Genomic DNA, 16,315 nt, shown 5'->3' with positions numbered 1-16,315 from the left:
GTTCAGATACTTATTGCTGTATCTCTTAGGGAAATTGTGCAGTGTCTCACACCAGCATTTCCAAAAGTGTGTTTCACGGACCACTCTTCAGGGCGAGAAGTGGGTGGTGGGGTGGGTGTGAAGATAGGAGTCTATAGTCAAATAAGGCTGAAAATCCTATATTCTCTTGGAGAATCATGATGTACATAACATACAAAAGGCTTTGAAAGCCAGGTGCAGTGGCATGTGCTTATAATCCTGTCTTCTTGGGAGTCTGAGGCAGGAGGATTACCTTAAGCCAGGATTTTGAGAGCAGCCTGGCAACATAGTGAGACCTTGCCTTAAAAAACAGGCACCAAGAAGATCTGAAGTAAGGAAACTTTTTTCCTTAGATTTGCATAACCTAGTGTTTTAAAATTTATTTATCTGGGCCGGGTGTGGTGACTCACGCCTGTAATCCCAGCACTTTGGCAGCCAAGGCAAGTGGATCACCTGAGGTCAGGAGTTCGAGACCAGCCTGGCCAGCATGGTGAAACCTCATCTCTACTAAAAACAGAAAAATTAGCTAGGTGTGGTGGCAGGCGCCTGTAATCCCAGCTACTGAGGAGGCTAAGGCAAGAGTATCGCTTGAACCCGGGAGGCAGAGGTTGCAGTAAGCTGAGATTGTACCACTACACTCCAGCCTGGATGATAGAGTGAAACTCTGTCTCAATAAATAAATATAAATAAATAAATAAATAAAATTTGTATGAAGAGACTGTCCTCACACCTTTTTTTTTTTATTTTTTGTTTTCTATTTTAATAAAGTTAAAGAGTAAAATAAAAATTCACAAGCTGCTTCCTTGTCCATCTGCCTACCTCCCTCCCCTAACTGCAGTCTTTGGCACTGGTTCGTTATCCTTCACGGCATTCACACAGACACTGGATATCCAACTGAGAAAACATAACTGCTCTAAGTACATGGAGACATGATGTGAATTGTGTCCACATCCAAGATTAAACTGAGTGACTCTGCATCTTCTGGCTTCTGGGTGGTTGCTCTTCATTAGGCAAATAGAAAAAAATTCCCTGGACCAGATGGTTGAAAGCTGAAGCCCCAAGACCACTGAAGAATGCCTTGAAGATACTATTTGCATCAAAATCACCCATATTCATGCCCTCCTTGTCCAGGTCCTGGCCACTCTCCTGGAGAGTCTTTTTCTTGGGATCAGAGAAGATGGTAAAGGCCTCTCCAATTTCTTTGAACCTCCCCTCCTCCTTCTGAACTTCAGCACTGCCTCCACTGTGCCAATCTGGATGGTGCATCAAGGCCCATTTGTGATAAGCTTTCTTGATCTTGTCCTCAGAGGCATTCTTGTCCACTCCCAGAATCTTGTAGTAATCTTTCTTCTTATCCTTCTTCAGTTTCAGCTGTGCATTTTTTAGGAGCTGTTTGTGTTCTTTTGTTTTCTCTATCTGATATACTTTTTCATAATTGTGCACTGCTTCTTCATACTGTTTTGTGTTCATGTAACACTGAGCTCTTCTCAAGTAGGCTTTTAAATAGCTGTCATTGAGCTTCACTGTATTTGTGCAGTCTTGTATTGCATTATCTAGTTTCCTAAGCTTAGAATTAACCATAACCTGATTATAGTAGAGTTTAGTATTTGTTTTTGTATTGTTGGGGTTTATCCCCAGGGCTCCCATGTACAGTTCGTATGCTAGCTTGTAATTTCCTTCCTTAAATGCTTTATTTCTGTCTCCTTTCTTTGCTTTGAGTGCTTTGGGATTTCTGCAAGCAATGCAGGCCCGCTCATGGAGCCATCCTGAGAGCCTATACAAAAACCTTAACTGCCTTCTCAATACAATCTTCATAATAAAGGCAAAGACCTTACACATACAGAGGATCTGCATTGGTGGACTCCATTTGTAAAATGTCACTGGCCACAGATTGTGCTTCTGGATAATGACCCAGCATTACTAAATATTCTGCTTTGAGGATTTTGAAGCAATGGCAGGCAGGGGCAAGTAGGAGGGCACAGTCCATGCAGAGAACAACCTTTCTAATATCATGCTTCTCAAAATCTGTTTTTGCTAACTTCTCATATTCCATGATTGAATTAGCATTCTTGAACTCCTGTTATTCCTGAGCATTTTTATGATCCAGTTCTAGGGCTCTCTGGAAACTGACATACGGCCATGGCATTCTCTGGGGAGAGAGGGGGCACTTGCTCTCTCCTAGATGTCCCTGAACAAAACTGTCATCCAATCTCAATGACTGGTGTGCATCTCCAAGAGCTTCCTGGAACCTTCCAAGCATAATCAATGTGGCTGCTTGATTACTGTAATAGCTAGTATTTTTAGGACATATGCCTAAGGCTTTTGTATAATTGTAAGCTTCATTGTAATCTTTCTTCACGTACTATGCATTTCCTTGTTCCTTGAAATACTCTGCTTTCCATGGTGTACAATTGTTGGTTAGACTTCTCCCTTCCTGAGAAGTGAAGTTTTGATGGGCAGCCAGCAAGTCTAACTTGTCTGGTTTCTATTAGCACATGGCTCTGCATCTGGCACAGACAGAGCAGATGCTCAGAAAACATTTGATGAATAAGTGATTGAGTAAAGGAAGCACTACTTAGTATGGTAGCCTTTAGAGAGATATTTTGTTGGCCTGGCGCAATGGCTCATGCCTATAATCCCAGCACTTTGGGAGGCCGAGGTGGGCAGATCACCTGAGGTCAGGAGTTTGAGACCAGCCTGGCCAACATCATGAAACCCTGTCTCTACTAAAAAGACAAAAGTTAGCCAGGTGTGGTGGCACATGACTGTAATCCCAGCTACTCAGGAGGCTGAGGCAGGAGAACTGCTTGAACACGGCGGGCAGAGGTTGCAGTAAGCCAAGATCGTGCCTCTGCACTCCAGCATAGGCAACAGAATGAGACTCTGTCTCAAAAAAAAAAAAAAAAAAAAGAACATTTGGGCATCAGAGACACCAGAACAGCAGTCTGCAACTAGAGAGCCTGGAACCTTCTTCTTTTTTTTGTGACAACAGTTATTATCTCACTGAATGAGAGTTCTGTGGAACATGCTTTAGGGAAATGTCACTCTCAAGTTTTCTTATATGTCAGAAGGGGATAACACCTGTTCTACCATTATCTCAGAGTTACTGTGAAGATCAAGTGAGCTGGATATGAAAGACTTTTGCTAATGCCTATACTGAACATGACAATGTAAAGTTTAACTCTAACACTCTGCTACTTAGGTGAACTTATGCCCTGCGTGGGGCAAGAGTATAATGAGACTTGGAGGTTACAGAATAATGGAAAAGGAGTCATTTTGACCCATAAAAGGGTCAATTAAGGAACAGGTGCTGATAAGAAAATAGATTCTATTTCAAAGAATAGTTATGATCAGGTGAATGGCTTTCACTTAAAATCAGAGAAGATCTGAAACTTATATAGAAAAGGGCTTGTTTTCTTACCGAGTGGAAGTGATCTAGGAAAGGGACTAGAAACTATTATAAAAGTATGATTTGTGTGAGGAAGTTTGCCTAGCTGATTGAATATTAACAGTACCTTTAATAAAGTATATAATAGTTTGTTAAGGTTGCTGTAACAAAATGGCACAGGCTGTGTGGCTTAAACAACATAAATTTATTTTCTCAGAGTTCTGGAGGCTTGAAGTCAGAGATCAAAGTGTCTGCAGGGTTGATTTCTTTTGAGGCCTCTCTCCTTTTCTTGCAGATGGCCCTATTCTCCTCTCTTCACATGATCTTTCTTCTGTGTGCATGCATATCTGTGTTCAAATTTCCATTCTTACAAGGATCCAGGTATGTTGGACTAGGGCCCATCCTAATGTCCTCACTTAATCTTAATTACCTCTTTAAAATCCCTATTTCCAAATATAGTCACATTCTAAGGCACTGGGGATTAGGACTTCAACATATGAATTTTGAGGGCTACAATTCAGGCCAAAACAAGTTACATGCAATTTGTACCATGCAATTATTATCTTTACTTTATATACATGACATGGCCACCAGAGGTTGCTCCTTTTGTGAAAGACATGGCAGAAAGACAAGAAAAGTAAGGGGATTTGAACTCTGATTTTCTGGCTGGTGACAAATAAAATTATTAGTTAGCTAGGCTCTTGCCCGTTTCTAGTTTAATCCCAACTTTTCTGTAGTGGATTACAGATGGCCACAAATTCTTTCCTACCTTCCCATTGAGAGGCAGAATCTATTCCCACTCTCCTTGTATCATGGCTAAGTTGCTGTGTGACTTGTAAGGCTGGGGTGTTAAGAGATCTGCAACTTTTGCCTTTGCCGCTTGGAATGCTCTGTCTGGGAAATGCGCTGCCATGTAAAAAGTTTGCAAAACTTTCTGGAGAAAGAAGCCCTGTGGAGAGAGGGCTGACGCCATTCACAGATGTTTCAGCCTCAGCTGATCTCCCAGCTGAATGCAGCCTCATGAATGACTTCAGACAATCCCAGTGGAACAGATGAACCACCTACCTGAACCCTGCCTAGATTCTTGATCCATAAAATCATGAGCAAATAAAAACATTGCTACATAAGCCACTAAATTTTGGAGTAATTTGTTACACAGCAGTAGATAATTGAAGCCATCACCTATTAGTCAAACTGACTTTAGAGATTAATACTGTTCATTTCATATTCTTTCCCATCTGTCTTTAAAATGCAACAAGTTTTTTTTTTTTTTTTTTAAGACAGAGTCTCTCTCTCTGTCGCCCAGGCTGGAATGCAGTGGTGTGGATCTTGGCTCACTGCAAGCTCCGCCTCCCAGGTTCACCCCATTCTCCTGTCTCAGCCTCCTGAGTAGCTAGGACTACAGGCACCCATCACCATGCCCGGCTAATTTTTTTTGTCTTTTTAGTAGAGACGGGGTTTCACCGTGTTAGCCAGGATGATCTCAATCTCCTAACCTCATGATCTGCCCACCTCGGCCTCCCCAAAGTGCTGGGATTACAGGCATGAGCCACCATGCCCGGCCAACAAAAACTTTTAAGAAGGATTATGCATTAGTGTAATTTGATTTCAGATAATTTTTTATTTTTTTATTTTTTTGAGACAGAGTTGTGCTCTGTCATTCAGGCTGGAGGGCTTTGGTGCAGTCATGGTTCACTGCAGCCTCAGCGTCCCTGGGCTCAAGTGATCCTCCCATCTCAACCTCCTGAGTAGGTAGTACTATATGAGCACACCACCACACCTGGCTAATTTTTATATACTTTTTATAGAGACAGGGTTTCACCATGCTGCTCAACAACTCCTGGGCTCAAAGGATCTGCCCACCTCAGCCTCCCAAAATGCTGCGATTACAGTTGTGAGCTACTATGTCTGGTTGCGGTTTCAGATAAAATTTTCAGATAAGAACAGTAGGCTTCTGGTGGGGATGTAAATATATATATGTATGGGCTGCTATATGGTAGGGGAAAGAAGACACTTCAAAAGAAGGAAAAGGCTATGAAAAAGTGAGCACATGTTAAAGACAAATGATAACAGCTATTATTTATTGATTGCGTACTATATGCCAGGCAGTATATTCAAGTTTTATATGCATGATTTCATTTTACTCTTATTAAAATTCAAAGAAGATGACATTATTATTAATTCTTTTTTGTTTTTTGTAGGTGAAGTAATTATGCCAGAGACATTAGGAGACTTTACCAAGTTCACACAGCTAGAAAGTAGAAGAACTAAGATTTAAATCTAAATCTGTTTGTCTTCAGAGTTAGAGACTAGTTCTTAATCACCTTTCTACACTGCCTCTAAACTTGATCTGCTCTATAATTTTGCTCTGGCTTACCCTTTTTGCTTATAGTAAATGCTGTCATTCACAATGCATTTTGTGAGCATCTGTTATGTAAAGGCACTGGATATTCAGATGCAAAAGATGATCCCTATTGGAGGTAAACAGCAGGAGAAGGTATACAGATGGCAGTGGTGGGACAATTCAGCTATGAGTTAGTGACTGTGATGTCTCCTCCACTATTTATTCATGAATATTTTGAGCATCACCTTTTTGTTAAATACTGGATCAGAAGCTGTTGGGTTGAGAAACAGGAAGGAGAGATTGATACAAACTTTCATCACTTTAAGATGTATACTTTTATACATATTAATATTTCTGAAATTATATGTGTTTTACAGTAATTACTAGCTTAAATGGTAGCATTGTTTTCTTCCTCAGTGGTACATAAAATAATGATGGTGGAATTTTAGATTCAATAAAATATGATTTTCAGTCTGCCAAGCATGGTTGTTGTTCACAAGATGCTTAATATTTACGATCCTGCAATGTACTGGATTTCTCCCTACATTTGTAACCATGTAACATCCTTCACCAATGTGCCTTCCTCCTCTTGGCCTGAGATAATGCATTTATTCTAGTATGGCTGTTTATTTTCTCTCTATACTGTCTCCATCATTGTTCAGCAAATGAAACGCTTTCATCTCTCTATCTTCACCCCAACTTCTTTCCTGGGCTCTGATTCATAACTGACACCTGAGTATTACAACTGTCTTTTCTTTATGTTACCTTGAACTCAATACAATGCACCATCTTTCCCTCCAAGCCAGATTATTCTCCAGGCTTCCCAAGATCTATCAGTTCTTGGGAACTGTAATTCAAACTTGAAACCTTGGGAGCCATCCTTGATTCTTCCCTCTCCTTCATTTCACTTGTATATATCTAGTATGCTATGAAGACCTGTACATGAGGCCAGGTGTGGTGGCTCACGCCTGTAATCCCAGCACTTTGGGAGGCCAAGGCAGGCGGATCACCTGAGGTTGGGAGTTCGAGACCAGCCTGACTAACACAGAGAAACCCCATCTCTACTAAACGTACAAAATTAGCCGGGTATGGTGGCGCATGCCTGTAATCCCAACTACTTGGCAGGCCGAGGCAGAAGAATCGCTTGAACCTGGGAGGTGGAGGTTGCGGTGAGCCAAGATCGCGCCATTGCACTCCAGCCTGGGCAACAAGAGAACAAGAGCAAAACTCCGTCTCAGAAAAAAATAAAAAATAAAAATAAAAAGACCCGTACATATTTCTTCTTGCATTGATCTCTCCCTTTCCAGTTCCACTATTGCCATCTCAGTCCAAGCCCTTGTCTAATCATGCATGAACTGCTATAGTCTCCCTATGATTCATCTGATCCATTTTCACCACTTTAAGTTTTCTCAGGCCGGGCGCGGTGGCTCAAGCTTGTAATCCCAGCACTTTGGGAGGCCGAGACGGGCGGATCACGAGGACAGGAGATCGAGACCATTCTGGCTAACACGGTGAAACCCCGTCTCTACTAAAAATAGAAAAAACTAGCCGGGAGAGGTGGCGGGCGCCTGTAGTCCCATCTACTCCGGAGGCTGAGGCAGGAGAATGGCGTAAACCCGGGAGGCGGAGCTTGCCGTGAGCTGAGATCCGGCCACTGCACTCCAGCCCGGGCCACAGAGCAAGACTCCATCTCAAAAAAAAAAAAAAAAGTTTCCTCTAACACTGTATTGTACACTTGACTCCCTGCTAAAAGTCATTTAATAGCCCCTTACTGATCACTGGATACATTCCAGACACCACAGCCTGGTATTCAAGGCTCTCTACAATTACCAGTCCTTTCCAGCTTCATCACCCACCATCTAAACTGGAGGAAATGTTCTATAATTTTCAGCTGCCGCAATATTTGGCTTGAACCATTTCCTTTGTCTAGATTCCTACTCTCATTCTCTGGGCTTATCCAGCCAGGCTTTCCTTCAAAGCTCAGCTGACTCCTCCAGGAAAAGCATTTCCTGATAGTTTGCAGTTTACAGTGAACCCTCTTCTCCTAACTCCTACAGGGCTTAGTGCATATATAAGTAATGTAACATTTAGTATGTGTTCCCTTCTATAGCTTTTTATCCTTTTATGCATAAAAATGTCTTTCCAATGAGAATTAAATGCCTTGAGGGCAGGGACCTGGCCATATTTTTCCATATTCCCAGAGTTGATGGTCTTTTAGATATAATCATATTTTAGACCTGGAAGTTCACCTAGCCCTACTGATTCCTTTCACAGTTGAAGAAACTGAGGCCCAGAGAGAAGTTGTTCAGACTCAGTAGGAAGCCATAGTCATAGCCAAATATTTGCTAACACTTACAAATTATAGGGGTTGGCTTATGTAGAATGGCAAGATTCATTAGTGGGGAATGAGGGCACTCTCTGAACAAAGGAAGCAAGTAAAAATCATCACAGCCGTCCATGCATGATTGGACAGGGGCCTAGACTGAGATGGAAATAGTGGAACTGAAAAGGAAGGGATCAATGCAAAAGGAAAAGTGTGCAGGTCTTGCTAACTTACTAGATAGGTATTTTTGGTAAGTTTGGGACCAGGTGATTCAAGCTGCCCCCTGGGGCACGTGTAGTGGCTACACGAGGGCAGGGCGGTCCTTTTGCACAACGCACAGGCTCTCGAAAATGGTTGGATATTCAATGTTTCTTACTTGAGGGGACTGCCCAGTCTTCTTCTTCGCAGGCTTGTGGCTGGAAGAAAGTGAAACAAGTTGGCTTTCTGGCTCCTCGAGGGCACAGGCCCAGAGGAAGCCCTACTGCCCAGTGGTGAGGATCGGCCAATGCTCTCTGCTCAGTGCAGCAAGCCAGGACCCGCCCCTGACAGGAATCCGTTGGCTAAGCAGCCGTTCTGGCCTTGGCCACTATCCCAGGAAAGAAGAGCAAGGGGCTTTCCACCTGCCCCTAGCCTAACCCTGGGCTGGCGACCTCTCGGGTTCCAGCGGCTCTTGCCCTGCCTCCTAAGCCGGCAGCCTCTTCTCCAATCCAGGTTGCCCGCCCCTCCCCTCACGCTTGACGGGCTCGCTCCCGCACCGGGCGCGCGGGCGGTGCGCGGGTACACGGAGGCGGAAGGCGGGAGGGGCAGTGCGCCGCGGGGGTGAGCGCGCAGGCGCCTTCCTGGGACCCGCTGCAGGCGCGAATCCCAGCGGTCGGCGGGCGGCGGGGTAAGAGCATGGGATCCCCGGGGTTCCGGACCCCGGGCCAATGTGGGGAGGTGCCGGGGGCTTGCAACGTGCCACGAGGCGGCGCAGAGCTGGCGACCCGGCTCTCAGCTCGGCTCCACTCCCAGGGACGGGACGCGAGGCCTCCCCAGCCCTTCCTGCAGGGTCGCTTGGGGGTCGGATGAGGGGACACGGTGATAGTGGTGGCACTTGCAGGCTAGGGCGGTCCTGTCACCCTTGTCCTTGCGCTTCTGGGGGCTTGGCCCTCAAGAGGAGGGGCGGAGAAACGTGAGAAGGGATCCCTTTCGCTCCATATGCTCGCCCGGCGGAGCTACACTTCACGGTGTTGTGTCCACTGCGGTGGAAGGACCTTTCAGACTAAAAGGAGCAAAGTCGGCTCTGGGGTGTGGACGGCGGCGGGCTTGGCGTTTGTCCAGATGCACCGTCAGGGCAAAGGATGACGAAAAGCGCCTCCACTGCCTGCCTAGCAACTTCGTGGCCAGTGGATGGGTTAGAAAGTTACTGTATTCTGATTTACAGGTGGAAAAAGTCGCAAATAACCCTTTTTCTGGTTTAAGGATAAGAGAGTGGTTAAAAACCTCGCATAATATCTTTAACTACACAGGAATCAGTAAAATTAGGTACCTCCCCGCTTCGCACACACAGATGCACACAGCTCCATTCAGCAAGTACTTCTTGGGTACCTGCCTTCTGCTAACACTGTTCTACAAGTGGGGAACAGAGAGCAACGACTAAGACAGGAGGATCCGTGCTCATAGGGAGCCTTTACTCTAGTCGACACATCCAAGTAATTTCCTTTTACGCTTTTTTTTTTAATTGAGATGGAATCTTGCACTGTCGCCCAGGCTGGAGAGCAGTGGCGCGATCTCAGCTCACTGCAACCTCTGCCTCCCGGGTTCAAGCGATTCTCCTGCCTTAGCCTCCCGAGTAGCTGGGATTACAGGAACTAGTCACCACACCCAGGTAATTTTTGTATTTTTAGTAGGGATGGGGTTTCACCATGTTGACCAGGCTGGTCTCGAACTCCTGACCTCAGGTGATCCACCTGTCTTGGCCTCCCAAAGCACTGGGATTACAGGGGTGAGCCACTGCGCCCAGCCCCTTTTGTGCTTTTTAAATTGGAATATAGCATAGAGAAAAATACTGTACACAAATTATAAGTTGTAACTTGTTAATTTATCCTAAAGTCAACACATCTCCTAACCACTACTCAAATCAAGAAGCAAGATTCGGCCGGGCGCCGTGGCGCAAGCCTGTAATCCCAGCACTTTGGGAGGCCGAGACGGGCGGATCACGAGGTCAGCAGATCGAGATCATCCTGGCTAACACGGTGAAACCCCGTCTCTACTAAAAAATACAAAAAACTAACCGGGCGAGGTGGCGAGCGCCTGTAGTCCCAGCCACTCGGGAGGAGGAGAATGTCATGAACCCGGGAGGCGGAGCTTGTAGTGAGCCGAGATCCGGCCCCTGCACTCCAGCCTGGGCGACAGAGCGAGACTCGTCTCAAAAAAAAAAAAAAAAAAGAAGCAAGATTCACAGCATTTCAGAAGAACTCTATAGGCACCCCTCCCAACCACCATCCCTTCTTTCCTCCCCAAAGGTAACCTCTTTCCTGATTTTTAACACCATAGATTAGTTTTGCCTACTTATGAACCTTTCATGGAACCATATGATATGTATTCTTTGGTGTCCAGCTTTTATACTGAAAATTTTGTGTGTGAGATTGCACCATGTCATGTGAAAATACAGTTCCTGATAGTGAAAAGAAGCAAAATTGAAGGTAATGATACAAACAGTAAGGGGAGGAAACTTTAGTAGGATAGTCAGGGATGATCTTTCTGAGGGGATGATTTGAGATATGGCATGAATGACAAAAGATTAGCCATTCCAATCAGTTCTGGAGTTATCCCATGATGTTTTTATTTTAAATAAGAAAATAATTAGGGCTGGCTGCGGTGGCTTACGCCTGTAATCCCAGCACTTTGGGAGACCAAGGTGGGCGGATCACCTGAGGTCAGGAGTTCAAGATCAGCCTGGCCAACCTGGTGAAACCCCATCTCTACTAAAAATACAAAAATTAGCGGGCGTGATAGCAGGCGCCTGTAATCCCGGCTACTCGGGAGGCTGAGGCAAGAGAGTCACTTGAACCCAGGAGGTGGAGGTTGCAGTGAGCCGAGATTGTGCCATTGCACTCCAGCCTGGACAACAAGAGCGAAGCTCCATCTCAAAAAAATAGAAAAAATAAACAAAATAAAATAATTTTAGATCATTAGGTGGAATGTACCAATTTTGCCCTAAATTTTTTAGTTGATTTATTCTATTCTCTGAATATATTTAAAGTGTATCCTGTGGTTAAAATGGTCCAACATTTTTCAAAGAGAAGAGGAAAATGTCAATTTTGTCAATTTGCTTTTTTTTTTTTTTTTTTTGAGATAGAGTTTCGCCCTTGTTGCCCAGGCTAGAGTGCAATGGCACGATCTTGGCTCACTGCAACCCTCACCTCCTGGGTTGAAGTGATTCTCCTTCCTCAGCCTTCCAAATAGCTGGTATTACAGGCGAGCGCCACCATACCTGGCTAATTTTGTATTTTTAGTAGAGATGGGGTTTCACCATATTGGTTAGGCTGGTCTCAAACTCCTAACCTCAGGTGATCTGCCCACCTCGGCTTCCCAAAGTGCTAGAGTTCCAGGCATGAGCCACTGAGACCAGCGTCAATTTGCTTCTTACTTTAAAACCTCAACCTAAGGAAAACTGTTAAAAAAAAAAAAAAAATAAGTTGTTAATTGATTTTAACTGCTTTTGTATTTTTTTCTCATGATTTGGGGCTATTCTTAATGATTCTTACAAAGGCTCATTTCTCTAAGATGGAAAGGTGGTGTGGTTAATGCAAGTATATTTTGGAAGAAAAGTAAAAACCAAATTAGAGAAATTATTTATTGGAAGACTTTCCCAAACTAAATACAAAGACAAAATTCCTCTTTCTCCCTGTACCAAAGATAAATCACCCCTTTGTCTACCGTTGTGGTTTTATATTTACCTGTAGGTGAACATGTTCTAAATAGAATTGACTGTGCCATTATCTACATATGTGTTGTTTTTCTTCTCTCAGAAATATTCCATTGTGAGAGTAAATCTTTACTATATTTTTAGACATATTGAGTCCATTTAATAGGGAGATCCACCTTTTGATGTATATTCCCAACTAAAGGACTAGGAAATAAGGAACTTGAAATACCACCTTTCCTTAACTTTCCTTCCCACTACCCCTCCCCTCGAATTCTCTATCCTTCTACTTGGTTTACTGGGTTCATTGTTGTAGGTACTGTACTCAGCTAAATCTTGGTATCTTTTTTCCCCTTAGGATACTTCTACATAGACATAATCAGTTTTTGACTATGTGGAAACCAAGCATCATTAAAATCCTCTCAAACTCCTAATTGCGAAGAATCGATAACATTTCAAGAAGTGATAACATTTCTCTGAACAAGAAAAGAAGTGATTGACCACGTTTTAAAAGTACTCTGGCACTGGTGCTGTGTTTTCTTCCCCTCCCTAAATTTGAAGAACTATGGAGAAATGGTACTTGATGACAATAGTGGTCTTAATAGGACTAACAGTACGGTGGACAGTGTCTCTTAATTCTTACTCAGGTAATACATTTTTACTGTTTAAAAGAAAAGGAAATTTTCCTTTGAACAGATGTTTGTTTGGAGAAAAGTTTATCATTTTCTGACCAGGACAGAGAAGAATTTCAGGCCTTTTTGATATGGTCGAGAAAATACATTTAAATGTCCAATTCTAATAGAAAGAATATGGATAAAAGCTAAATAGAAGCATGCTCTTTGTGATATGAGAAAGCAAAAATGTGTTCTAACAGGTAAGATGACAAATTGAGAAATGATTCTGTATTACACATTGAAGAGGAAAATAAGCTAGCGCTTCAAGGGAGGGGTGGAGTCTGTTTAGTGTAGAGAAGCATATTACTAGATTAAAGGGAAGCGATCAGTGGACAAGAATAAGATTGGGAATGAGGGAGGGGGAATTGATGGAGTATGGTCCTGGTGTGGTGGATTGGCTTAAATATAACTCTGCAGGTACCTATTTAGCACGTCTCATGTTCCAGGTGCTGTGTTAGGTTCTAAAAATACAAAGTGAATATCCAGTACTCAGAGGGCCCACATTTTATTTTATTTTATTTTATTTTTTTGAGACGGAGCCTCGCTCTGTCACCCAGGCTGGAGTGCAGTGGCACAATCTCGGCTCACTGTAACCTCTGCCTCCTGGGTTCAAGCAGTTCTACCTCAGGCTCCTGAGTAGCCGGGATTACAGACGCACGTGACTATGCCCGGCTAATTTTTATATTTTTAGTAGCGACGGGGTTTCACCATGCTGGCCAGGCAGATCTCATGATCCACCCGCCTTGGCCTCCCAAAGTTCTGGGATTACAGGTGTGAGCCACCGCACTCAGCCAGAGGGCCCACATTTTAATAGTTAAATGGTCACAACACAGGGTGATAATTATAATGTAGGAGTATGTGTGAGGTACAGAGTTAATAGAGAAGTGAATGATCAGGATGCATTAGAAGAAACTTCAGGAAAGATGTTTGCATTCAAGGTTTGAGGGATGAGTCAGAATTTTCTAGGCAAATGAAGTGGAGAAGGTATTATAGGGTGCAGAAACTTGTGCAACAGACTTGGTGTCATAGAGCATGGTTATTATAAGTATTGTATTTGAGTTGCATAAAAGATAGGAACAAAAAGGATGAGGAGAGAGTGACCAGAGAGTAGGTTATACAATTAGCTGGACAAATTATTTGGTTGTGGAAAAATAACTTATGTTAGTGAAAAACGGTCATAGGAAAAAGAGATAAAGAGAAAAATGAGACAATAATAATAATAGTTGTAAGAGCTATGATATACACCAACACATATATATACACAGACACACCTTTACTCTCTACTTACACATTTACTATATATGCAGGTACATATATGGATATTTATATATATTTATATGTGTGTGTATGTAGTAAATGTGTATATACACAGACACACAAATGTATAGGTATTTTATGCATACCTATGTATTTGTGTGTCTGTATATAGTAAATGTATATATACACAGACATATATATGGATGTACACGGGCACACATATATATAAATATCTGTATATATATGTGTGTGTAGTAAATGTGTATGTAGAGAGTAAATGTGTATGTGTCTGTGTATATCGTAGCTTTGTTTTCAGAAAAAAAAAAAAGCTCTGTCGCCCAGGCTGGAGTGCAGTGGTGCAATCTTGGCTCATTGTAACTTCCGCCTCTCAGGTTCAAGTGATTCTCCTGCCTCAGCCTCCTAAGTAGCTGGGATTATAGGTGCACGCCATAACGTCCAGCTAATTTTTGTATTTTTAGTAGAGACAAAGTTTCACCATGTTGGTCAGGCTGGTCTTGAACTCCTGACCTCATGATCTGCCTGCCTCGGTCTCCCAAAGTGCTGGGATTACAGGCATGAGCCACTGTGCCTGGCCTGTAGCTCTTACATACGGATGTATATGCACACAGACACATATATATGTTTTGTAAGTCTTTTTTCTTCTGTGGAGACAAGGTTTCACTCTCGTGGTCCAGGCTAATGCAATGGCACGATGTTGGCTCATTGTAACCTCTGCCTCCTTGGCGCAGCGATTCTGCCGCCTCAGCCTCCCGAGTAGCTGAAATTACAGGCATGCATCATGACACCTGGCTAATTTTTGTATTTTTTGTCGATATAGGGTTTCGTCATGTTGCTGAGGCTGGTCTTGAACTCCTGAGCTCAAGTGATCTGCCTGCCCCAGCCTCCCAAAGTGCTGGGATTATAGGTGTGAGCCACCATGCCCAGCCAATATTTTACCCAGACTATAGTTTCTCTTTTCTCTTAAAACATTTTTTTGTGGGGAGGCTAAGGTGGGTGGATTGCCTGAGCTCAAGAGTTCAAGACCAGCCTGAGCAACATGGCAAAACTCTGTCTCTATTAAAAATACAAAAATTAGCTGGGCGGACACCTGTAATCCCAGCTGCTGGGGAGGCTGAGGCACGAGAATTGCTTCAGCCTGGGAGATGGAGGTTGCAGTGAGCCGAGGTCATGCCACTACACTTTAGCCTGGGTGACAGAGCAAGACTCTGCCTCAAAACAAAACAAAACAAAACACACACACACACGCTTTTTTGGGCTATTTTTATTTTTTAATTAAATTAATTAATTAATTATTTTATTTATTTATTTTTTGAGACAGTGTCTCCCCCTGTTGCCCAGGCTGGAGTGCAGTGGCATGATCTCGGCTCACTGCAGCCTTGACCTCTTGGGCTCAAGTGATTCTCCTGCCTCAGCTTCCTGAGCAGCTGGGACCACAGGAATGTGGCTTATTCTCTGGCTAACTGTTTTGATTTTTAGTAAAGATGAGGTCTCACTATGTTGCCTAGGCTGGTCTTGAACTCCTGGGCTTGAGCAATCCTCCTGCCTCAGCCTCACAAAATACTGGGATTACAGGCATGAGCCACTGTGCCCGATTTTTTCAAATACTCTGGCTTAATATAGTTTTTCTTTATTCAGCATGAATTTAAAGGATTTATAGAAAGAACTTGTAAGAACTACTGTGTTTTGAGTGTGAGTATTTTCTTTAGTTTTTACCGCAACCACTGAAGACAGGTAATATCTTCAATTTACAAATGGAAAATGAGACAACCAATAAATGACAACTGTGATTCAAATATAGTTGTATTTAATTCCAAAATCAGTGCTCTTATGACTCTGCTCTGTGCCTTCTGAATGAGTTCAGGAATATGGAGGAAGTAAAATCACTTAAATGTAGCAGTTGACTTGGGCTCAAATCTTAGCTCTTTCACCTGTCAGTTGCCTGATCTTGGGGAAGTTATTTAATTTCCTTGAGCCTCTTCTATCAAGTGGTGTATTAATACATACTTTAAGAGGGTTCTTGGCAGGGCAGTGGCTCATGCCTGCAATCCTAGCACTTTGGGAGACCGAGGTGGGCCGGTCACATGACGTCAGGAGTTTGAGACCAGCATGGTGAAACCCTGTCTCTACTAAAAATGCAAAAATTAGCTGGGTGTGGTGGTGGGTGCCTGTAGTCCCAGCTACTCTGGAGGATGAGGTGCAAGAATTGCTTGCACCTGGAAGGCAGAGCGTGCAGTGAGCCGAGATCACTGATATTTTACCAATTGATCTACCAGTTATTAAGAGAGCTGTAGTTTCTCTTTGTAGTTGCGTCAACTTGTGTGTGTGTATGTTGTATCTATATTACTAGGTGATTTAGAATTGTTTTTCTTTTTTCTTTTCTTTT

General features: G+C 43.2%; 1 protein-coding gene and 1 pseudogene across 1 annotated transcript in view; one reads left to right on the top strand and one right to left on the bottom strand.

Annotated features, from left to right (window-relative positions):
- Positions 1-1,024: 1,024 nt before the first annotated feature.
- On the bottom strand, positions 1,025-9,638 carry LOC105511349 (annotated as a pseudogene).
- ALG6 (ALG6, alpha-1,3-glucosyltransferase) overlaps positions 9,009-16,315 on the top strand; it is a 68,082-nt gene continuing 60,775 nt past the window's right edge. The window contains exons 1-2 of the mRNA XM_011940949.1: positions 9,009-9,466; positions 12,339-12,627. Coding sequence (XP_011796339.1) covers positions 12,546-12,627 — 82 coding nt within the window. The 5' untranslated portion in view covers positions 9,009-9,466; positions 12,339-12,545. The remainder of the gene's footprint in view (positions 9,467-12,338; positions 12,628-16,315) is intronic.

Source organism: Colobus angolensis, unplaced genomic scaffold, assembly GCF_000951035.1.
Source record: "Colobus angolensis palliatus isolate OR3802 unplaced genomic scaffold, Cang.pa_1.0 Scaffold102, whole genome shotgun sequence".
NCBI classification, from domain to species: Eukaryota; Metazoa; Chordata; class Mammalia; order Primates; family Cercopithecidae; genus Colobus; species Colobus angolensis.
Note: the sequence above shows the minus strand (reverse complement) of the source record. Positions and strands in the feature narration are given on the sequence as shown.